At 38.4% G+C, this 23,875-nt stretch overlaps 1 protein-coding gene across 3 annotated transcripts; it reads left to right on the top strand.

Moving 5' to 3' along the window:
• The first annotated feature begins 521 nt into the window (after positions 1–521).
• On the top strand, positions 522–19,483 carry slc29a3 (solute carrier family 29 member 3). 3 transcript variants are annotated; one of them, XM_056249724.1, is made up of 7 exons: positions 522–602; positions 2,889–3,020; positions 4,797–5,199; positions 8,242–8,324; positions 10,676–10,902; positions 15,277–15,439; positions 18,598–19,483. In XM_056249724.1, the coding sequence occupies exons 3-7, from the start codon at positions 4,870–4,872 to the stop codon at positions 19,220–19,222; spliced, it is 1,428 nt and encodes a 475-aa protein (XP_056105699.1). In that variant the 5' UTR covers positions 522–602; positions 2,889–3,020; positions 4,797–4,869; the 3' UTR covers positions 19,223–19,483. The 3 variants fall into 3 exon arrangements, with proteins under 3 accessions (XP_056105699.1, XP_056105718.1, XP_056105709.1); XM_056249734.1 differs by having other exon boundaries at positions 561–606; positions 2,946–3,020; XM_056249743.1 differs by lacking the exon at positions 2,889–3,020 and having other exon boundaries at positions 530–602.
• Positions 19,484–23,875: the final 4,392 nt, after the last annotated feature.

Raw genomic sequence — 23,875 nt, 5'->3', positions numbered from 1 at the left:
CTGGGTGTTAGCAGTGTTTTTACAATAACACACTAAGTAAATATTACACTGATAAACACGGCACACTTAAATAATATGTATTACTGTAAAAAATATTATTTTATATATTATTATTTATTACTCATCCTCCTTTTCAGATACTCATCCTTGCATGAAATGGATAAAAAGCTGTGCTTACATAGTATTTATCAACTTACTTATTATTTAAATATTAAATATAATTTAAATATTCATAAATATTAATTTATTAGTGGATTTTTCAGGTTGTAAGAGGAAAAAATGGGTTTAACTTTAATTTAAAGTTGCGTATATTATTTCTAAAATCCTTTGCTGATTGCAATTTCGTGAACACAGAAATCATTATCATAAATGTGTCTCTTTTTTTGGTTACATGACTTTTAACTTGCCGTAAAGCTTTTAATTTGAAATCGTGTTATTAATGTTCACCAAGTAAACTGTACTGTACACACTATACAGATGGTTTTGTTGTTGTGAACGCTCCTATGTTTGTGTGACGGGCACCACGTCTACTAGAGTGTGTTGTAGTCTATATGTGGAAACCAGGTACAAGAAAGATGAATTCAGCTAAAATCAAGCTTTTGGTGAGTGAGACTCTTGATACAGAAGAACTGATAAGAATGTAACGTTAAATGTGTAACGTTACTTTGACATGCAATGTAAGTCGCTTTGGATAAAAGCGTGTGCCACATGTAAAATGTAAAAGTAAATCTACGCGAAAAGTCATACTGTTGCAGTTCACAGTTAAACCTAGTTCAGCAGGTTTGAATTGATTCATATGTGAAGGAGTGTCATAAGTCACCTGATTGCGATAAACATTAGACTAAACAAGGTTAAACACACGAGACTTTTATCTGGTGTAAGTGTAATATTGTCATTATTTATAGCCTCCAAAACAGCTGTTTCGTCTCTAACAGCTGTGTAGATTTCTCTCATAACATCTGTACATTTCTCTCATAACGGCTGTACGTTAAATGTATTACTATACAGTTACTTTATCTGAACTTTGTATATCATTCGTCTGACTTCTGATTTATTTTCTTAGCTATAACGTTAGCCTACTGGTTTTCTGTTTTAAATGCAATTTTCCTACACATTTAAAAAAAAAATGCTGAATCTGTCTTTCCTGTCATACTGAAACACACTTCCCTTCACTGTCTCGAAACCCAGCTGACTACCGACACAACATTTATTATGGGTAACACGATAACCAGAAATGTTGCTGCCTATAGGAGCACCTATAGGAAAGAACAAAATTACATTTAACCCTCTTCATTATCTCATTTGTTTCTCCCAGACAGCATTGAGAGTGAGAGAGAAAACTGAGACATGTTGCTGCAAATTCTACTAAGAACAAATGATCTGAGCTCCTCTTCACACTAATTTTATATTTTTATACTCTTTTACTGTATGCCAACAGTTGTCTCGTTTGTCTTTTTCTTCTAATGAATTTGAGGAAAAAACTCTAAGACAAAGTTCATTTTTCAGTAAAACATATTTGAGAACTTTAGTTTAACTCTTTTTATTGATGTTTTTCCAATCAGAGAGATAATAAGAGAAAGACAATACAGTGTTTGTTTCGACATATAGACCAAGAAATACGGATGAAATTAAGCAGAGGTATTTCTTACTCTGATTCAACAACAACAAAACAAATGAAACAAAAACAAACAAACTAAAAAAAAAGGATTATAAATGGTGGCTTCCAAACATACTAGTATATTACAAAACAATACAAGTAAGAATAATATTAATGTAGTATGCATGTACAGTGTGGTAGCAATAAAATACAGCAAAAACTGTAAATTTTACTAAAAAAGGGGGGGGGGGGGGGGGGGAACTTGTCAAGAAAAGCAAATACTATTTATTTCCCTTTTTTTATGTACTCATATTTGAGAACTTTAGAACTAAATGAATGAGCAGCTTCCAAACAATACAATGTTTTTCTTGGTGTCTATATTGTCAAGTATTCTTTGTAGTACCATGTGCATTTAGTTCCATGATATTACCATCGGACACTATCAACTGTACCCTTTTGTAATGACATCTTATCTTTCTAATGGCTCTGCATAAAACCTTTTGCACTGTAGTGATCATATTTGCCACCGTTACCATTGGTGAATGACCATTGTCTTTTTTTGATAGAGCAGCCCAGTTAACAAAAATATGTTCTAAGAATGTTCTGCTAACATTCCTATTAGTTATGAAAAAGTTATTTCTCAATGTTTTCTGAACGTTCTGAAACAAGTAATAACATTTAAAAAAGCATTAAACGAATGTGCAACTAATATGTAAAAAAAAAAAAAAAAAAAAAAACTCGATGTATAAATAACGACCGTTATATCAACATTACTGGAAGAATGCTTGCTCATAACTTTGAGAGAATGTTGGCGAAAGTTCTGAGAACGCTCCCTGTTAGCTGGGAGAGTGAGCAATGGGCAACAATGCAATGTAATGCTAGTAAATAAAGGCAAAATTGGTGAATTTAAATGAAGACTTATGTTACACAATATTTATTTCAAATTATAATAAAAAATAGTAAATGTGCACTGTTCATTGATGAGGAGGATATCATATTATCAGCGGTATATTAGAGTGTGGTATTTGTTAATAACACAGTGAGTATGTTTGTAGTCTTCTAGGTAAATGTTAGTCTGGTGGTGTCATGTGATTGAGTGGAGTACAGGAGGAGCATGTGAGAATTTTGTAATTAGTTTGAGCAAATGCACATAAAGCATTACCAGTTACTCCAGCATTCCTTGAGTGACGCACCAGAGGGGATTGGGATAGAGACAGATTGTTCTGTGTAACTGGCTCACATGCTGTACTTTGAGTAATGTGGTGGAGGTGTTTTCTCATGTCTCTTGCAGCGCTGTGAGTCCTGACGGAGTGTTTGCTTCTTTCTTCCTTGGGATCTGAGTGGCCAGCATCTCCAGAATGGCAGACTGGTTTTAAAAGCAGACTGACAGTAATCTCACAGCAGCAGAGGCGCTGACAGTCTAGTAAGTTTGGATACACTCTTTCCTTCGTTTTTTATGGGTTCTGTGTTTTAATGAAGTGGTTGTTATATTTTTGAAGTTCCTTCCTCTTTATTGCTTAAGCAAACATGGACATGCATGATCATGTGACTTATGGAGGTAAGGCATGCTATTAGCCTACTTTTTTACTTATTTTACATTTTTTTAATATTAGATTTTCGCCTGGTGAATGATAAACTGGCATAAATATCCCAAAAGGGAGAACCTGAGCCATGTCTAGAGATCTGAATAGCCTTTCTCAAGCACCAATGTTTTCACCTAACTGAATGGAAACACCAAGGTGTGCTTAAAAAAGAACAACAACAAAAAACTGCGCTCAGTTGAAGTGGATTTTTTTTATAAAGACATGCTTATAAACTACAGTGGAAACGCATTTACCAATTAATGTGCAACAAAAAAATTCATGTGATTAGATAACTGCACTAACCAGCATACAAATCTCATTGGACACCATCTCAAAAATTAGTTTTAGTCATTCTAAAATATCTGAGGCAAAAAAAAAAGCTTTAGTTGCTTCCCACGGTTGCAGCTTTGTTTCTCTATATTTACAAATGAAAACCACCTAACCACTGCCCAGAACACCCTAGCAACCATATAGCAACAATCCATGAGTGGTTCTCAACGATCCGCTCACATTTCACCCCAAAATTACTATATATATATATATATATATATACACATATATGTATATAACACTTAACACTTGACTCATTAATAGTACCACTTTCTATTCTATTTCTATTGTATCTTTGTTTTCTTTTCTTTTTTTTTAAACTAACTGCCAAAGATGCTTTTCTTACTTAGAATTTGTCTTGTTTCCAGTCCCAATATCTAAAAATCCTTAAATCAAGATGCATTTTCTAGATAAGTAAAATAGCATAAGATATATTGGGCCAGATTTACTAACAGCTGACACTAACCCTCTTTTGGTGTGAAAAAACTTCTGTCAGAATTTACTAAGTTTTGCTCTAGTCAATTTACAGGTGTTTGTGCAATTATTTAATGCCCAAAAAAAGCATGTCTTAAACCAGATGCTAATTTAGCGCTGCTATTGGTGGATTGCGTTGGTCATTGTGGAAATGTTCCGGCTGCGTCTGTGTTCTTTAATTTGCTCATCATCAGTAGATCAAGCGCTGAACTTTCCACTCCCATCTGGGCTTTTGTGGAATTGTCTTCTCAGGATAATTTGCCCTGTTTAGTAAATCTGGCCCTGTGTCTTGTTTTCTGGGAGGAAAAAATTATCTAAATTAAGTGAGTTTTTGCATAAAACAAGCAAAATTATCTGAAAATAAGATCTCTTAGCCCATTGGCAGATCATTTTGCTTGTTTTAAGCAAAAACCCACTTCATTTCTAGTAAATGCATCTTGATTTAATAATTTTTAGATATGTGGACTGAAAATAAGACAAAAAGACATACATATTGTTGCTCTTTTTTTTGGTTCAAATGCTTCTATTGATTTCCTCATTTGTAAGTCGCTTTACACAAAAGCATCTGCTAAAAGATTAAATGAAAATTTATAAGCAAAATATTATTTATACATTTTTTGTCTTTTGATTTTGGGGCAAAAAATGTCCATATAGTTATATTCCTGACCGTTTTTGTAAGAATCACACCTGTTTACCCCCATTATTGTATTAGCAAGCTTTGCAAGGACAGGAACCACTCACTTTTTTACTCTGAAAATCGATACATTTTCTTTCTAGTTTTTACCCTTCTCCTATTTTTCTCTCTTTTCCAGCATTAGTTTATCCTGGTCACCCTCACCTATACAATCCGTTGGATTTCCCTCCCTCCATCCTCTCTCTTTGAGAATGGATGGTAAGCAGTCTCTTCAGGGCAGCACGAACTCCTCCTACATTCCCACTGCCATCTCCTCCATGTCTGACGAAGAGCATTCAGAAGGTGAGGCGGCGGGGGACGACACTTCCCCATTGCTGTCCCGACTGCAGCCAGCGGGACCCCTGGAGACCCGTCGCTGCCCGGAGGACTCCTACAATCTAGTGTACATCATCTTCTTCCTGATGGGCATCGGCTCTCTGCTGCCCTGGAATGTCTTCATCACAGCCAAACAGTACTGGCTGTACAAGCTCAGTAACAACTCCAGCCCCGCTGGTCAGGAGGAACCTCACAATGACCTCAGCGTAAGTGTGTTAAAAAAAAAAAAAAATCTTTTGTTTATAATTTACATGATTTTATCTATTTGCACACTGTAAAAAAAGAAAAGAAAAGGTTGTTTGCCAGAAGGGTGGTTGCCAGAAATTCACTATGAAAAATATGATGACAATATTTTAGTGTGAGTATATATATGTCATACCCATTACCAAGCCAAACACTCAAGAGTTGTCATGACAGAACTTACAGTAAACCAACGGACAGGATTTTACCGTGGCAATTTAAAGGTTTTTTTTTTCTTCTGTAAAATTACCGGAAAAAATGACAGTGCGGCTTTGAAGAATAGTAGGTTTTACACAGCATATACAGTACATTGCACAGCCATGTGCCAGATGTTGCTAAAGCGTGTCAGATGACAGAGAAAGTGTTTGTCACCTACTTGCTGAAGAACTATTTAAAGGAATCACAACGTTTCTGCGCTTTCTGCTCACTCCAGCATTCTCAAGGTCTTGTGATATTTGACAGAACTGACGTTCTTTTCATATGCAGAATCACAGGACCTCTTTTTGTTTTCTAGGGTCACTCAAGGTAAAATAAAGTAATAATGGGTAGAACATGTCCCCTTTAGATGAGGACATTAGTTGCATTAGTGTGTGATTTATAGTGTTAGGGCTGGTTTGCACGTGACAGAACGTGTCTTTTCCACTACGCTACTTTTCCATTGTTTTTCTATGTAAACACACTAGACGCACCATTGTGCTCACGTCTTTTGCACCGTCTTGTGCATCACACGTGTTCAAAAATGTGGTCCTCAAGTTAAAATAAGCAAAAAACAAAAAAAACTTTCTTGTGACCTTGCGGTATTTTTCCATTCCACTGCCCGTCTCACGTTTTTCAAAGCAAAAAGGCATTCTGTCTGAATGGCCCCTTAGTCTACTGTTGTCATTCCTTCTAGACTGCAATTGATCTAATGACGCCCACTGGTTGCATTTTAATGTTTGTTTCTAAATATATTGAATTAGCAGGCTTTTATAGCTTTTATGTTTGTATTTCTCTCTTAGTTGCTGGGGTGTCAAAGGCAGATCACATGATTTTAAACAGGAAGAAAAACCATCAGGTTTTTACGTCAGTTCTAGTATTTGGATCATTCATTTTTAAACTAAGTTGAGCATTCTTGGTTAAGTTGCCATAAACAGAAATCTGGACACTTTTTTCCAAAGAGATTAAAGTTGCAAATTCAAAAGTATGATTTGAATATTTTTCTTCTTCCCTGTTTGTCACTCTCACTTCTCCTCAAACTTTAGTTTTATCTGACAGGGCAGGAATGGTAAAAAGTAAAGCTTCTTCCACTTGTGTTTGTGCGTGTCAGTCATCAGGAGCACATGAGCTTTGGCCTTTTGAGCATGTGGCATATTTCTCTAGGAATTGTAAGAGGCATCATTAAGGATGACTGGCATATTTAAAGGGGCTATATGCAGAATTCAGAAACCCTTGTTATTAGCGACACCGGTGGCGGTTAAGTGAACTGCAGCCAGCAACTTAATGCTCGTGCTAGTACTTGTGCACACGTAACATAAAGAGACTGAACGTGATTCAAGGTCCTGATATACTCATTGTGAAGTTCTTTTTTGTTCTTCACTTAGAAATGTGAGAAGTTGGAAATACCTTTGCAGCGATATACTGTTAACGAACATCCCGACGCCTTTTACGCTGCTGACAGAGACGTTTAGATGAATATTTAAATATGTGTTGCACACAGCGGTAAGAAAGCAGCAGTTAAGGAATAGCGATGTGGATATGTTTGCACGAGCTCTGCGATTCACATGCATCATGACAACAGATAGTAATAGGTAATTTGGGATTACAAAGTTAAGAATCTGTTTAAGATCTGCTGATCCTATGTCTTGACATGACATCACATGAAAAACAAAGGGGAACTACACTGTATTGGGCATTCAAGATGAATATAATGGCATCAGTTTCCAGTGAGGGGGGGGTTGTCAGTCGTTGATCTTCCTACTGAGAGTCAAACTATGTGTGAATGTTTACATAGTCTTAGTTCTCGTGACCAGCTACTGTTTATACCATTTGGGGTACTATATTCTTCACAGTCGGGGATAATTGCCTGTATTGTCTGTCTTTAGATGCTTTTGTTTTAGTGGTCACTTCTAAGGCTGTGTAAGGTCAACACCTTTAAGGACTGCACACTTAAAACCTATAAAATACTCAGACTTGATGACTGCTGCTACCAACAGCACGTGTTCTCAATGAAAAGTCCTACTGAAGATACAACAAAGTCTCCTGGTCTTCGCTTCTGACATTTCCAACAGTAATACAAATTACTGAGGAAAACTAGGTCACAGGACAGGACCAAAACACAATGAAAACAACAGAACAGGGGCATACCTATGGCTTCTTAACTATAAAGATTTATTTTTACTGTATTTTTCTGTCTGTAATTTGTGAAAAGTTTTTCAGTGGATGATATCTAGAGACCTGGGTGACCAATACATGTCAATAAATTATATAATACAATTAATGATTGCGAATAAAAAACGCTAAAATTGCTGAAATTAACCTTTATTGTACACAAGGTTTCTCAAAAATATTTGGAAACAGAAAATGTGGGTTATCTATTTACAAATCTGATACTGGACATATAAACACAGAATCACTATTATCAGGTAATGATCTCATGTCAAATAGCAGCAAATGAATAATCCAAGGCAGCCTATTGGTCTGTCAACTTGATATGAATTTAAAGCTGAATACTTTCTGCAATACATCTGATTCTGATTGGTCAATGTGGTATTCTGCAATCAGATGTGTTTATATAATGACCTTAAGCTAACTGCCCTATGTAGCTGTGCTAGTTTCCTCTTTTATCATTCTGCTCTCTAATTATTCTTGCATAATAATAATATTTCATGCCTATTTATTGATTGGGTTAGTAATAGCCATAAAAGAAGTGTTATTTAGGAAAAATGACTGGCATTGTCCCTTACATACACCACTGATGCATGTATGATTTTGAGTAACGTGAGTTGACTGATGTTTTTTTTTTTTTCCAGGATTACTTTGAGAGTTACATCTCCATCGCTTCCACAATTCCATCAGTGCTGTGTCTCATCCTCAACTACCTCCTGGTCAACAGGTAAAACAAACACATCTGCACACTTTCTGTATTATCCAGCCAGAGCATGTGATTTATGATTTCAAATGCCTATAAATCAATGAGGGACTTTGAGATTTGCATTTCAGATTCTACAGTGGATGAAAAGTAGCATTTGTTTGTCTTCCCATAAAAACAGGCGCTAAAGGTTGCAACTTCTTTTGCAGCACAAACAAAGCATCTGTCTCAGCCTAAATTAAATCAGTTAACACACAGTGTCCTGTTCAAGTGTACTGTGGTATCTTTGTAACTGTTGCCAATTCCTGTACTCTCAGAGAATAAAGATTCACTGTCAGTTTTCCAACATTACATGTTCATCTCCAGGATTCACTTTTTTTTATTTTTTTTTATTAACTAATTTAGGCTAACCCTAACCCTAATACCAGTTGCAAACAACATTCCTTTGTGGCCAGCAAGTAAAGGAGAAACGTCATATAAATAAAAATAGTAATAATGTTGACCCTTGGCATTGATGTTGACCTGTAAACAGGGGCTAAATTGGCTTTAGAACATTCCTTGACTTTCTGCAAACTACTGAAGGAGCATAAGCAGCATGTCAATAAGCCTACACTGCAAGAAATTGCTGTAAAAAAAAGTAAAGAATTGGCAAGTAGGAGTGCACTGATCTTTGAATATACCATCTGCCTCAAATTTCCTAATTGGTGCACCAGTATTGGCAAGGTTTAACTAGCAGTAACCAATATTGATATCAGTATCTAGGCAGTAAGGTGGCTGATGGCAGTATGGTGCCAATATATATATATATATATATATATAGCATAAACCAAGAAAAACCCAAACACATCTACTAGGGGTATTTAATTAAAGTTTCAAGAGGTCTGGTCTCTATATTTGCTTCCCAGTGGAGGTGCGGACAATGCTTTTTTGGAACAGTTATACATTTCCATTGGGGCAGTCGTAGTACTTTGTAAAAGAAAACATCCTATACACTCAAAATAATCATCAAAGATGAGATTCTTGGGCCCCGCGAGCATACCTGTCAACACTCCCGGTTTCCCCGGGAGTCTCCCTCCTCGTATTTTGGTACCCAAATGTTGACTGGTCTGCCCGAGAACCAAAGTTGTGATGTCTAAGAATTTTTATCTATGTTTACCAAAAAACGAACATATTTCTCCCAATTGGATATGGATATAAAAAGATGGGGTTTTTTTGTTTTTGTTTTTTTTACATTTAGATATGTGAATGGCACATAGAAGCCTTGGGACTGAGAAAACATACTGGGGGTGCAGGTTTTACCTCTTAAGAAAAGTATGGACCATTTTTATATTTTGCACAAAGTAAAAAACTACTAAAAACAAACATTGTACATAATCTAATAATCAAAATTCTTATCTTGAGGACAAAACAAAGTCAACTAGTAATTTCAAAGTTTTTTGTCATTCCTTGCCATCTTTAAATCATTTTCCAAATCATAACATTGTTTATCATGAAATGCTATTAATATGCTGATTAATAATGCTAAATGTATGGAGAGAAAAAAACATCTAAAGGTGCCACGCGTCTACTTAAACGGTCAGAGTCACATGTATAACAGATACATTTGCTGCATTCTCGTTTTCTGTAGCGTTTTAGCAAAAGTATCTATTTTGCTGCTCATGCCATGGAAAAAGGCCAGAACGCTAGTAATATTCTACACTGAACAAAATTATAAGCTCTACACTTTTGTTTTTGCCCCCATTTTTCATGAGCTGAACTCAAAGATCTAAGACTTTTTCTATGTACACAAAAGGCCTATTTCTCTCAAATATTGTTCACAAATCTGTCTAAATCTGTGTTAGTGAGCACTTCTCCTTTGCCGAGATAGTCCATCCACCTCACAGGTGTGGCATATCAAGATGCTGATTAGACAGAATGATTATTGCATATGATTCTTGTGGCCTGTGGAATGTTGGTCCACTTTTCAATGGCTGTGCGAAGTTGCTGGATTTTGGCAGGACCTGAAACACGCTGTCGTATACAGTAAAGTGTACAGTAAACTGCACATTTTAGACTGGCCTTTTATTGTGGCCAGGCATAGGATTTTCCAAAATCCAAAAGGATAACACATCTATGTGATAGATAACACATCTATCCTCACTAACACAGATTTAGACTTGTGAACAATACTTGAGAGAAATAGGCATTTTGTGTGCAAAGAAAAAGTCTTAGATCTTTGAGTTCAGTTCATGAAAAATGTGGGCAAAACCAAAAGTGTTGCGTTTATAATTTTGTTCAGTGTAAAAACCACTCAGAACAACAAACCAAGCATCACCCCGGCAACCTCTCACAACAATCTAGTTCTCTCTGTGACTCTGTATGTGTATTTCTTTCAGGTTGTCCTCTCGGGTCCGGATACTGTTCTCTCTCCTGGTGATCTTGGTTGTGTTTGTGGTGACCACAGTGCTGGTGAAAGTGGACATGTCTGGCTGTAGGATGCAGTTTTTTGGGGGTACTCTGGCCAGTGTGGCGCTGGTCAGTGGGGCGTCCAACATCTTCTCTGGCAGTGTGTTCGGTATCAGTGGCCATTTTCCTATGAGGATATCTCAAGCTATAATATCAGGTACAGCTGAACTTCCTTCTGATTTAACTGAATAAAAAATGTCCCATATGCCACCTGCACATTGTTACAATACTTTTGGCTAGACCTTCCGCTTATCTCACGCACACCTCAGTCATTTAGTCCGTTTGTCCACCAATGTGTTTTTTCCTATGGTTAATGTATTTTTTCAATTGTTTTCAATGGGTGCGCCACATATTTAAAGGGTTAGTTTACCCAAAAATGAAAATTCTGTCATTTACTCAACCTCATGTCGCTCCAATCCAAACCCATAAGGCTTGGCTTTCGTTCATATTCGGAACACAAATGAAGATCTTTTTAATGAAATCTGAGAGCTTTCTTTCCCTCCATTGACAGCTACGCAACTACCATTTTGACGTTTCAAAAAGTTAATAAAGAGATCATACAACTAATCCATATGAATTGAGCGGTTTAGTCCAAATTCTCTGAAGAGACACAATCACTTTATATGATGAACAGATTGAGTTTAGGCTTTTATTCACATATAAACATTGATCAACTCACACATCAGTTGTGGTAAACAGAACCTCAAGCATGTTTGCTTGACGTGCAAGAAGCAATGAGGTTCATTCTCGTGTTACGCAGCACATTCAAGCTTCCACAAGAACCAATGAGGTTTGTTCTCAAACAAACGCAAAATCAAATACTAGTAACACCGCCGTGAATATACCATTTCATGCCAATCAATGCATCTCAACTGAAAAACTGCACCCTCAGCTAGGCGTTTTCAGCTGGCTAAAAAATGATTTGATGGACACAGCCTTATTGTCAATGCTCTTGCCATTGTACTGTTTTCTGAAATTATAGAGTGAGGTTTGGAGAAAAAAATTATCTAAAGAAACTGAAAGTAGCTGTGAGAAGTAGTAGTCTGGCAGAACAATCATCAAACTTCAATCTAGTTTTTGTTTGTAAAAAAATGTATGGGGTTAGAATTGTTGCATATTTTCAGATAAATAGATTTTGAGCCAAAAATAAATGTAAAGAGATTCACAAATAATTACAAATTCACAAAAAAAATTATTTTTTCAAAAATTCACAAATAAATAAAATAACTTTGCCTGCTGTTTTTTTGTGGACCGCATAACACAAATTATGAATTCTCTGCTACACGAATTTGTGGATTTTGAAACATTTCATGCGTCAACACACAAATCCGCAAATAGGTAGACTCAACCCACTGTCTACTTAAGCCAATCAGATAACAGCCACTGACCAATCATAGCACGCTCTCGCTCCAACCAATCATGTTTTATTTTACAATCAGGGAGGGAACAGAGTCAGTAACCAAACACACTATTACTGTTACTGGAAAGGTACGTGTTTGGTTCAATTAGTTTTATTGTGGCCAAAACATTTTAACTAGTGGGGGGAACGTGATAAGTTAGCCTGGATGCCAGCCGAAATTAGCCCCACCCAGCACCCACATCATTTGAGGATGGGAAGTTCGGTCTGAACTTGATCCGTTTTGTAGCAAGTATGCCCGAACCAAAGCTGTTCGGACCAATCAAATTGTCAGGGCGGGCTTTATACGATGACGTAACGTAACGTAATCATCCACGTCACCAAAGAGTGCTTGTGTTGAATTCATTTACAACAAAGAATGGCTGCCGCTGGAGAATTTAGATGTGTAGATTCAGCCTGTTATAGAAGATGTAGACAGCGCATTCATTTTAAAAGAGGAACAGAGAACCGCGATCAAGGCATTTGTCGATCCAGTTGAGCGCTGAGGCATTTTCTTTCCTGGTTCGGTTGAAACACGCCCCATAATCACAGCCCAATGGAGCAGTATCAGACTCACATTCTGACTAGAATCTGAGCATGACGACGTCAGGCTAGTGATAAGTCATAGGCGGCCCAAAATCATTTCGTCAAGGTAACAACGTCCTTATGTTGTGGCCATGCGATCTTCTGTTCAGGGAACAACCTTATTTTCTCTTGGTCTGTGGTGATAGGCCAGCCTGGAAGTTAGCATCACCTTAGACCCCTCGACAAAAACCCATTAGAATTTTTCCATACGCTTTTGGATTATTGCAGAAAAAAAATTCTGTGACTAACAAAAGTTTATGATTCTACATGTTTTGTTCATTGTGATAATCTTCACAAATGACACCACGTCGCATGACTTCAGCGTCATCGTCACTAGCTTCCGAGAGCTCTTTCAGTCTATGTTTAAAAAAAAATCCGTCAAAGTTCGAGTTATAATAGTTTGCTAGAGTGTGATTATAAACATGACTCATTTAATGCCCCAGACAACCTCTGTAGATCCATTTAGACATTTGTTATCAACTGCCTTTTACTAGACAAGTAAAATCTTTTTGAAAAATACAGTCTATACATCTATACAGTGAGTTAAACTGACTCTGTTCCCACCCTGATTGTAAAGCAAAACATGTGTATTCCAGTTCTGAGGTACAGTTAATGAGAATCGACATGGGGGGTCCTGTTTCATGTGCTCTAATTTACAGGCCTCCAAAATTTAACAAGGATTTTATTCAACAATTCTCAGAGTTCCTCTCTAATATCGTATCTCGTTGTGATAGACTGTTGATTCTTGAAGACTTTAACATTCACCTTTGCTGTCCATCTAAACCTTTGGTGAAAGAGTTTTTATGTCTCATTGAATCTTTAAATCTGTCACAATCAGTTTTTAGCCCTACTCACAATTTGGGGCACACATTGGATTTGGTGTTGTCTCATGGTTTTCCCATAACAAATCTGAGAGTGATTCATTGCTGCTATCTCTGTATTTTCTTAAGTGAACATAAACAGTTGTGAAAGAAAACGCTTGTGTATCAGACTGTTGGATCAGTGCATTCGCTCTTAAAGTGACAGCAGCCTAATAAACCTGATGCCGCCTGTGACCCTAATGACCCCCTGAAATCAAAATGTAAGTTTAGTAGCTTTTAATATGAATATTTTCACCTTAAAGGTTAGTTCACCCCAAAATGAAAACTCTGTCAGTATGTCAGTGTGTAAGCAAGTCTACAAGAGTCTGGCTGACAACCAAAACAATCGATTTAATCTGTAATTAGCTCACGCATTTATACGCTGCTATCTCTGACCGTTTTGTGTTTGAATCTGTCTGTGTTTTCCCACCTCCACTTGCTCTCAGTCTGGGAGTTATTCTGGTTTCATTCAACCTTCCACTGCCAGTTTATTTTCAGAGTACTATCAAACTAACTTTGCGGATGCCATCTTCTTTGACGAATTAAACATTGACGAGATGGTGGAAGATTTGACTAAATCCTGCTCCACTTCGATAGACTCTGTTGCTCCCCTTAAGCCCAGGAAAGCCAAGGGAAAGGGCACTGCTCAGCCTTGGTTAAATAAAAAAACCCGCTCTCTTAGACAAGAGTGTCGGAAGGCAGAGCGAATGTGGAAAAGAGACAAACTCTCGTATCTTATGAATGTTTAACTGCATGCGTGACTAGTTACCAAAAGTCAGTGAAAGAGGCTAGGTCTGAATTCCTCACAGAACTCATCACTGAAAATGCTAACCGACCGAGACAATTGATTCAGTGCTAAATCCTTTACCAGCTCCTTCTCGTGCTTCATCTCGGGAAAACTTTGAGAACCTTTTAAAATGTTTAGATAATTAAGTTTTGTTAAGCCAGTAACTTTTGATCCCCCTTTGATTTGCTCAACAACTGATTCGCTAACTTGTTTTCATCCAGTTACCACTGCTCAGCGACCTGATATTGTTCCAGCTGCGAGTCTGATGTCATCCCAACTCGTCTTTTCAAGGAAGTGTTTGAAACCTTGAGCCCAGCTGTCAAAGCTATTATTAACAATTTTCTAGCGAATGGAGTTGTACCTGCTAGTTTTAAACATGCTGTGGTTCACCCATTTTATTTATTTGTGAATTTAATACATTTTTGTAAAACTTTTGTATATGTTTGTGGATCTCATTCTAATTGTTTGTGAATCGCTTTACATTTATTTGTGGCTATTTATCTGGAAATATGCAACAACTCTTTTTTCGAATACTATTTTCTATTAATATCCAACAATTCTAACCCCCAGTCACCATGAAATCAAAATGAACAATTCTTGTTTTTTTATGTAATATTGCAGTATTTATAAATGATTTACCTATTTAATTCATTTTCCCAGGTAATCTTAAACTGAATAACTTCCCACATCACATGTTCTTTCCAAATCTTTCTTCCCACAACATGCTCGCTCAAGTTACAAAAACAAATGAGATGCACACCGATGTGCGAAATTGGATCTAGCAAAGTCAACGTGCATGTCTGCCAGCACTGTGATGACATTATTTTCTGTTACATGCAACCAAGTGAACTTGAGGACGTGGCGAGTACAAACCAGGCTTAATCTTGCATCTTTTGACTTCAGGTCAGGCCATGGGCGGCACTTTGAGTGCATTGGCGTCGATAGTAGATCTGGCTGCCTCAAGTGACGTGACCGACAGCGCACTGGTGTACTTCATCACAGCTGACGTCTTCACTGTTATCTGTATCATCATGTACCTGCTGCTGCCCATACTGCCTTACTCGAGGTGAGTGAGTCTCCATAACATGTAGCACAAACACATTTCAGGTATGAACAGACCAGCTGACACATTTCCATCGTTGCACTGTTATATATCGTCATACCACCCAACACTTGATAACCATTATGAACATTTCACTACACTAAACATGGACCCTATGAACATAGTTTACTTTCATTTGTCTCATGAGTATCTGCCGTAAACCCTCACCACATGATATTCACAGTGTCGTTTGTTGAAAGGGAGCAGAAAGAGGAAGTGTGCTGCTGGTAGTGAATCCTTGAGTTTCATCAGCGGTTTCGTGACACCACAGTTTCGTGACACAGTTGTGGTGTTGAGATCAGGAGTTGACGATGTGCCTCATTTCTGCTGATTATCAAATCTGTCGGTCAGCCAGACACAAAACGAGAAGTTTTGCAGAATCTCTCTTCCATATAATGTCACTGAAAGGAGACAGAACTATCAAACCCCAACAATTCAGTAAAACAACCATGAAAGTATAAGTAAAGTTCATATGTTTTGTGAATTATATTACAAATCTTCTGAAACCATGTGATGGAATTGTTTGAAGAACAGCTCTCAAATCTCATTCAGATTCAAACATTTACTTTCATCGTATGGAAAAGAGCGTCTTGGAGATTCTGCTAAATATCTCCTTTGTTCCAAAGAAGAAAGAAAGCAAAGAAGATTTTAGAACAACATAAGGGTAAATGATGAAAGAATTTTTGGATTAAAACTATTGGTGTAAATGCAGTACTGCGAGATACCATTAGGGCACTACTAGAGTACTGAATTTACATAATGCGATTATATCACACTATCACTAAATCATTTAATTATTACTTATTTAAATCACAAGAAATTATTTAAGTAATAATACAAGAGTTGATCACTTCTGTTTTGTGTTTTTGTCTAAATCATTGATTGTAAATCCTTACTTTTAAGAAGATAATTTTAATGTTTTCTTTTCTTTTGTCAGCACTATTTTCATGGCACATAGCATTGGTTTCTTTTTCTTTTCTTTTTTTTTTTGGTTAGAAGACACTACTGTTCAAAATGTTGGGGACAGTAAGACTTTAAAAAAGAGAAAACAGTACTTTTATTCAGCATGGATGCATTAAATATATCAAAAGCAACAGTAAAGACATTTAGGTTGCACTTTATTTTACAATATGTTTACTTAGTGTACTTACCTAAGAAAGTACTGGGTAATGTAAGGTAAATACATGGGTTAGGTTTAGGACTAGGTTCAGAGTTAGTACAGTTATTACCCAATTATTGTAATTACTATAATACGTACATATGTACATGGGGAACAGGACTGTAAAATATGGTTTCCCAAAAAAACAGAACAACTGTTTTTGAATAATCATAACAATGTTTCTTGAACAACAAATCAGCATATTAGAATGATTTCTGAAGGATCATGTGACGCTGAAGACTCAGCTTTGATCACAGCAATAAATATATTCAAATAGAACATTTTGAATTGTATTTATATTTGTCAATATTGTATTTTTGAGCAAACAAATGCAGTCTTGGTGAGCAGAAGAGACTTCTTTCAAAAACATTTTAAAAATCTTACTGACCCCAAACAGTAACGGATAGAAAAAAACCCATAAATATGTGTGGTCCATTCCCATCACTGGGATCATTTGGAAAATAATAAAGCAATAACAAAACAACAGCACACAAATCACTGGCAAAATGCTCAAAATGGTTACTGAGAGTCTATTGTTAAATACTTCCTTTTTTTAATCAGTATAATTCTTAAACACTGTAAAAAGTGATCAGTTGACAACTTAAAAAAGTGAGGAAACCTGTTGCCTTAAAATTATTAAGTAAATAAACCATGCGTATGTTGAATGGTCAAGTTCACATAAATGAATTCTTTCAATTACGCATGAAGTTTATTTACTTAATAGGGCAGGGCTGGTGATGGCGCAGTGGATAAGACACATGCCTTTGGTGTGAGAGACCTGGGTTCGAATCCACTGTGAGACACCAATGTGTCCCTGAGCAAGACACTTAACCCCTAGTTGCTCCAGAGGCGTGCGACCTCTGACATATATAGCAATTGTAAGTCGCTTTGGATAAAAGCGTCAGCTAAAATGAATAAATGTAATAATTTTAAGGCAACGTGTTTCCTCACCTTTTTTTAAATCAACTGATCTCACTTTACAGTCCACATAGTGACCTTCACACACAACCATGAGGGTCTACAGAGGTTTTCTGCTTAATATATTTGACTGTTTTATGGTTCTCTTGTCACAACACAAAAAGGCTTCCTAGTCATTACATTAAACTGTCATGTGGTTGGTTTTGACATTGGCTGTCACGAGGCCATTATAAAATTTTAATGACAAATTCAATTTGTACCACTGTAGTTGAGGTCAAGAAAAGTATTCATGACACAGTTATAATGGCCTTATGACAGCCAATGTCAAAACCAACCACCTGACAGTTTAATGCAATGTTAACCCATAAAGCTAAGTGGTTTCTTAAGTTTGATAATTAATCTGCTATGTCATGTTTATGAAATATTTATGACAGGTTGTTTTGTCTTAGTAATGTCAAGTTGTCATGACAAAGACACTGACAGGTTATGATGTATTGGTTTATGTCAAGTTGTCATAACAAAGACATCTCAAACAATGTCATATTTGCATTAAAAATGTCATAATTGAGCGAATGACACTTAATGACAGTTGTCATAAATAAGCATAAAACCTCCTTCATATTCATGACGTGTCATGTCATGATTATAAAGGTGTCATGTCAGTCTTATGCACACCCCTTCAAGTAAAGTGTTACCGAGTTTTTGAACAGAAACGAACACAACTAGCTGTGACAATAGAAATGTATAATATTTCATAGAAATGATAAAAGATTAGACAAAATACTATTATAGTCTATTATATATTAGTAGTCCGTTATTTATTATATAACAATAATATATAATAATCAATGAAACCATTTATTTCAGTACCCAGACAGTTACACCACCTAAATATTTTTTTACTTTAAGACCCACAACACAATTTCAACGCAGAATTGGAAAACGTATTCATCACAGTCATTGTCTGTATGAATTGCAGCTTTAATTTAATTTTATTTCTTTCATTTTCATTGACCATAATACCAGATGTCAATCTGTCTTTCAGATATTACATGGACTTGGCTGCTGCCCCCTTTAGTGAGTCTAACAGCCACACCAGCAGCTCAGACTCGTCAGACGTATCCGTGCCCCCCCTCAGACCCATCCTGAAGAAGACCTGGGTGCTGGGCGCCTGCGTCTTCTACGTTTTTTTCATCTCCATCATGATTTTCCCGGCCGTCTCCTCGGGAGTCCAGTCAATGAATAAAGACTCTGGAAACCCTTTGACTACCACATACTTTGTGCCTCTGACTAGTTTTTTACTGTACAATGTTGCAGACTTCTGTGGCCGCCAGGTCACGGCCTGGTTGCAAGTGCCGGGTCCGACCAGTCGCGTGCTGCCATTACTGGTCATCTCCAGAACCGTCTTAGTTCCTCTGTTCATGTTCTGCAACTATCAGCCGCGGTATCACCTGCACAATGTATTTTTTGCACATGACCTCTTCCCCGTGGTCTTCATCTGTCTGCTTGGGATTTCTAACGGGTACCTGGGCACACTGCCCATGATCTACGGGCCCAAAGTCGTGCCGCGGGAGCTGGCTGAACCTGCAGGTGTCGTCATGTCCTTCTTCCTCACGCTTGGGCTAGCTGTGGGTTCAGCCGTCTCTGTGGCGCTCGTTCACTGTATCTGAGTCTGTAAGACAGGCTGCCCTTCAGACTTTTAAAAGGATTGCCTCAGGACTGATCATTTACACTACAGCACACCATTTTTTTCTCATATTTTTTTGTTACAGTTTTTATGCATTTTAATGGTCCTAATGACATGTATAGGTTTTTTCTTTATTTTATTCTTTTACTTTTTTTATTTTTATTGTCATCTTTTAATAGAATATATGTGGTCATGTTCGGGGCCAATTTAGACCTTTTATAATAAAATATTTGTATAAAAAGAAGCATTGTATATTATTTTCCTGCCATAATACACAGACATAAACTAGAAGGGTTTTAGTGTGCTTTAAGGGTTTAAAGTGTTGTTGTTTTTATTGTGATGTTACATTTTTAATGTTGAATGCAAAAAAATTAGCATATCAGCTATACTATTGTCTCTTGACAGGTTATGCTTGAATGCTTATAATTTTGTTGGTATTAATTATACACATGAATTTAGACCTTTTTTAATAAATATTTTTAATTGATGAGTTGAAGTAGAGGAAGGAAAAGCAGCCATTAAGTGTCCAGCACACATCTGAAGTCCTTCAATGCTGATAAAAAAAAAAAAAAAGTTTCCCATGATGCACTTCATTTAGTTGGGTGTAAAGACAAAGTGTGCAGAGCTGGAAGTGTGCTGGACTCTGGACAAAGAAGCAGCTCAAATATATTTTGTCAAATACATTTTTGATTATTTCTTAGTTTTGATTACTATTTTTTTTTAAATTGGGAAATGTTTACAATAAAGAATTAGTAAGTGTATTTACACTTTTGCAATTAAACTCTTTTAATCCATTTGATGCATTACATCAATTACAGTGGAAAGATCTTAAAAAAACATTCAGGGTATCCATAATTATATGACGTTCCCCTTTATACACTTTTGTGTTTTTATCTAATATTAACAGATACAACTTTTTGTAAATGTTGAGATTAACATTTAATAAGATTAGTAAATGCCGTAGAAGTATTGCTCATTGTTAGTTCGTGTTAACTAAGTAGTTAACTAATGTTAAAGAAACACTCCACTTTTTTGGGAAATAGACTCATTTTCCAACTCCCCAAGAGTCAAACAGTTGAGTTTTATCGGTTTCGAATCCATTCATCCAATCTCTGGGTCTGGCAGTAGCACTTTCAGCATAGCTTAGCATAGATCATTGAATCTGATTAGACCCTTAGCATCTCTCAAAAACAAAAATGACCAAAGAGTTTCGATTTTTCTCCTATTTAAACCTTGACTCTTCTGTTGTTACATCGTGTACTAAGCCCGACGGAAAATGAAAAGTTGCAATTTTCTAGGCCGATATGGCTAGGAACTTTGATGCGTAATAATCAAGGAACTTTGCTGCCGTACCATGGGTGCAATGATATTACGCAGCGCCTGAAAATAGTCCCAGTAGGTAACTTCCAACGTGACCGGCACTAATATCCTTGCGCCTGCTGGACCCATGGTATGGCAGCAAAGTTCCTTGATTATTACGCAGGAATGAAAGTATAGTTCCTAGCCATATCGGCCTAGAAAATCGCAACTTTTCATTTTCTATTGTTCTTAGTCAGATGTAACTACAGAAGAGTCAAGGTTTAAATAGGAAAAATATCAAAACTCTTTGGTCATTTTTTTGAGAGGAATATTAACGGTCTAATCAGATTCAATGATCTATGCTAAGCTATGCTAAAAGTGCTACTGCCAGACCCAGAGATCAAAATGAATGGATTCGAAAACAGTAAAACTCAACTGTTTAACTCTAAGGGAGTTGGAAAATGAGCCTATTTCCAAAAAAAAGTGGAGTGTTCCTTTAACAAATGAAACGTACTCGGCTACTAACGTAACCTCGGTTCCCTGAGATAATGGGAACGAGTACTGAGATGAAGAAAATATCCTTTTTCTCTGAATGTTGAAGACTTTTTATTAAATAACTCATAACGCACAAGCCATAACAGTGCAGGAATCTGCCTGAATCTAATGGCTGAGCAGTGACAACTCCACAAACCTATGGCGACACAGCGTATGTGCGCGAACCAATCAGTGGGCAGCCAGCCCAGCGGTCCCTGAATTCGCCAGAATGGGCGGAGCATCTGTCTATAAAACTGGGCTCATCTCACCATAGGATTCAGATTAACTCGACTGATGCGGCGGACGCCTAGTCGTGTAGCATAATAGCTCGGCAAGCTACGCAATACTCGTTCCCGTTATCTCAAGGAACTGAGGTTACGTTAGTAACAGAGTAAGTTCCCTAACGAGTCTGAGCCTCCAGGGAGATATTAGCTGGTCACACCGAGGTCAACTACAGCTAAATAGAGAGGACTCGTGCTTGTAATTTAGGAATGTCCAGGTTATAAAACCTGGTGAAGGTGGATGGCGAAGACCAGCTGGCCGCTCCACAGATGTCGCCAATAGATACACCACTGGACCACGCCCAAGAAGGGGAGTGTGCTATTACACCGATGGGGCATTGAAGGCTCATCGAAGTATAGGCCAAAGCAATAGAGTCCAATATCCAGCGGGATAATCTGCTTCGTGACCGGGTGCCCTTTGGTGCGGCCTCCGAAGCACATGAAAAGCTGCTCTGGCTGTCTGAACTGGGCAGAGCACTTGATATATACTCTTAAAGTAAGCTCAATTCTCGCTCATCTTCATAAACGGGCAGATCAGTCAGTAAAATGACCTCTTCCCTGAATGGAGTAGACGGCCCTTTAGGCACATTGAGGATGACTTAGCAGTCGTAATGCCCAAACTCAAGGCAAAATGCCATCATGGAGAGCGCTTGCAAATCACCCACTCGCTTGACCGATGCTAGCAGGAGGGCGGTCATAAGCAAAAGTGGCCATAATTTGACCGACTGTAGCGACTCAAAGGGAGGTCCCCTAAGGGCTGTCGACAGGGGGGATGAGGGATTGAGGTCCTGCCAAATGACTGGCCGGCCACAGGAGTGTGGTATGTTGCTATGGCCACCACATACACTTTAAGTGTGTAAGGGGTACGACCACCACCAGTTGGAGAAAACAGACCACTTAAGGGCATAGAGGCATCTTGTGGACAGGGCTCTAGCCTCAGATATAGTGTTCAGGACTCCCGCTGGGAGGTCCATAAGTTCCTGTTGAGCGGCCATGGAGGCCAAATTGTTCCTTTCCCCTTAGAAAGGACGTCCTTCCTCAGGGAAATTGGCCATGGGGCTGTTGCTAACAGCTGCATCAACTCAGGGAACCAAGGCTGTGTCTGCCAGAGAGGGGCCACTAGAAAGACTAAACGTCTGTCCTCCCTGATCCGTTTAATTACCTGATGGGTGGACCAGGGTGGGCTTGATCTGAGCCCACCCTGGTAGTTTATGTAGGACACCACTGCCGGACTAAGCCGGGGTGTCCTATCAGGTCTGGTAGGAAGGCTTTGAGGGCTAGAAAAACCACCAGCATTTCCAGTCAGTTGATATGTAGCGCTTTTCCGTACTCGACCAGGAGCCGGAAGTCGGTCTGCCTTCGCACAGAGTTCTCCAACCCGTGTTGGAAGCGTCTATCGAGACCACCTTCCTCCTCGAGACCAACCCCATGCTCACAACGGTTTGGTATCAGCTTGGGGTCCTTTCAAGGGGCCAGGGCTCTGATTCAGCCGGGGTTTACCTTGACGCGGAGGCGACCTGAGTGCCAAGAATGAGCTGGGACCTGGGGTTTCAGCCAGTACTGCAGAGGCTGCATGTGTAGCAGTCCCAGCGGGAGTACTGATGATGCAAAGGCCATGGGGCTCATCATCCTCTGAAAGGTTCTGAGAGGGGGGGGGGGCACTCTGAACAATGCTGCGAGCCGCTGAATCGTTAAAGCATTCTCTGATGTAAGCCAGTCCCGCATCCAGGCCGTGTCGAGAACTCCCACCCGGAAATCAATTCTCTTCTCCTGGGAGGAAGAAAACGGGAGAGCACGAAGGGCAGGGCCGGTCTCTGAAAAGAAAGCGTCCCGCTAGCGTAGAGAGGAGAAACTCATGCTCTCGCAGTGAGAGCAGCACATCTCGGTGAGCACGGCTTCTGCATGGGATTTCCCCCAGACAGGCGACACACTTACTGTGCTCGTCAGATGGGTGCAGAGGGGCTTGACATTTGCAACAATGCCGTGAAATTTGCTCTTTAAAAATGTGCTCTTTGAATGCAAGCTGGATATCCGGCAACAGGCTGCTTGCAGCTGTAGTCTGCTTGATTGCAGAGCGCCGAGTCAGCTTGTTGGCGCTGAATCTGCTCGTTCCGCTACAAGGCTCGTTCTACTACTTCAGCTTCTCCAGGAGTTCAGCGAAGAGATGTCGACCATTGCTGAAGGAGATTTAATCTGAATCCTATGGCGAGACGAGCCCCGTCTTGTAGACGATTGTGCCTGCTCCGATTGGTTCGCGCACATACGCTGTGTCGTCATAGATTTGTGGAGTTGTCACTGCTCAGCCAATAGACTCACGCAAATTCCTGCACTGCTATGGCTAGTGCAGTTTCACGGCGTTATTTAATAAAAAAGGCTTCAACATTTGGAGAAAAAGGAGTTTTTCCCATCGCGTCTGGCGACGCAATACAAGTGAACCGAATCGATACGGAACCTTATTGTAAAGTTTTACCAATACATTTGTTACAATTTAGAAAGATTGGGGATTATATTAGTTTTTCAGT

The sequence above is a fragment of the Rhinichthys klamathensis genome, unplaced genomic scaffold (assembly GCF_029890125.1).
Source record: "Rhinichthys klamathensis goyatoka isolate OS25496 unplaced genomic scaffold, OSU_Roscu_1.1 h1tg000003l_1, whole genome shotgun sequence".
NCBI classification, from domain to species: domain Eukaryota; kingdom Metazoa; phylum Chordata; class Actinopteri; order Cypriniformes; family Leuciscidae; genus Rhinichthys; species Rhinichthys klamathensis.
Note: the sequence above shows the minus strand (reverse complement) of the source record. Positions and strands in the feature narration are given on the sequence as shown.

Coding starts and splice junctions, on each gene's coding strand:
- slc29a3 (XM_056249724.1), top strand. CDS start 4,870: ATGGATGGTAAGCAGTCTCTTCAGGGCAGCACGAACTCCTCCTACATT. Junction 10,903..15,276: donor ATCTCAAGCTATAATATCAG/GTACAGCTGAAC, acceptor TTTTGACTTCAG/GTCAGGCCATGGGCGGCACT. Junction 15,440..18,597: donor CCCATACTGCCTTACTCGAG/GTGAGTGAGTCT, acceptor TCTGTCTTTCAG/ATATTACATGGACTTGGCTG.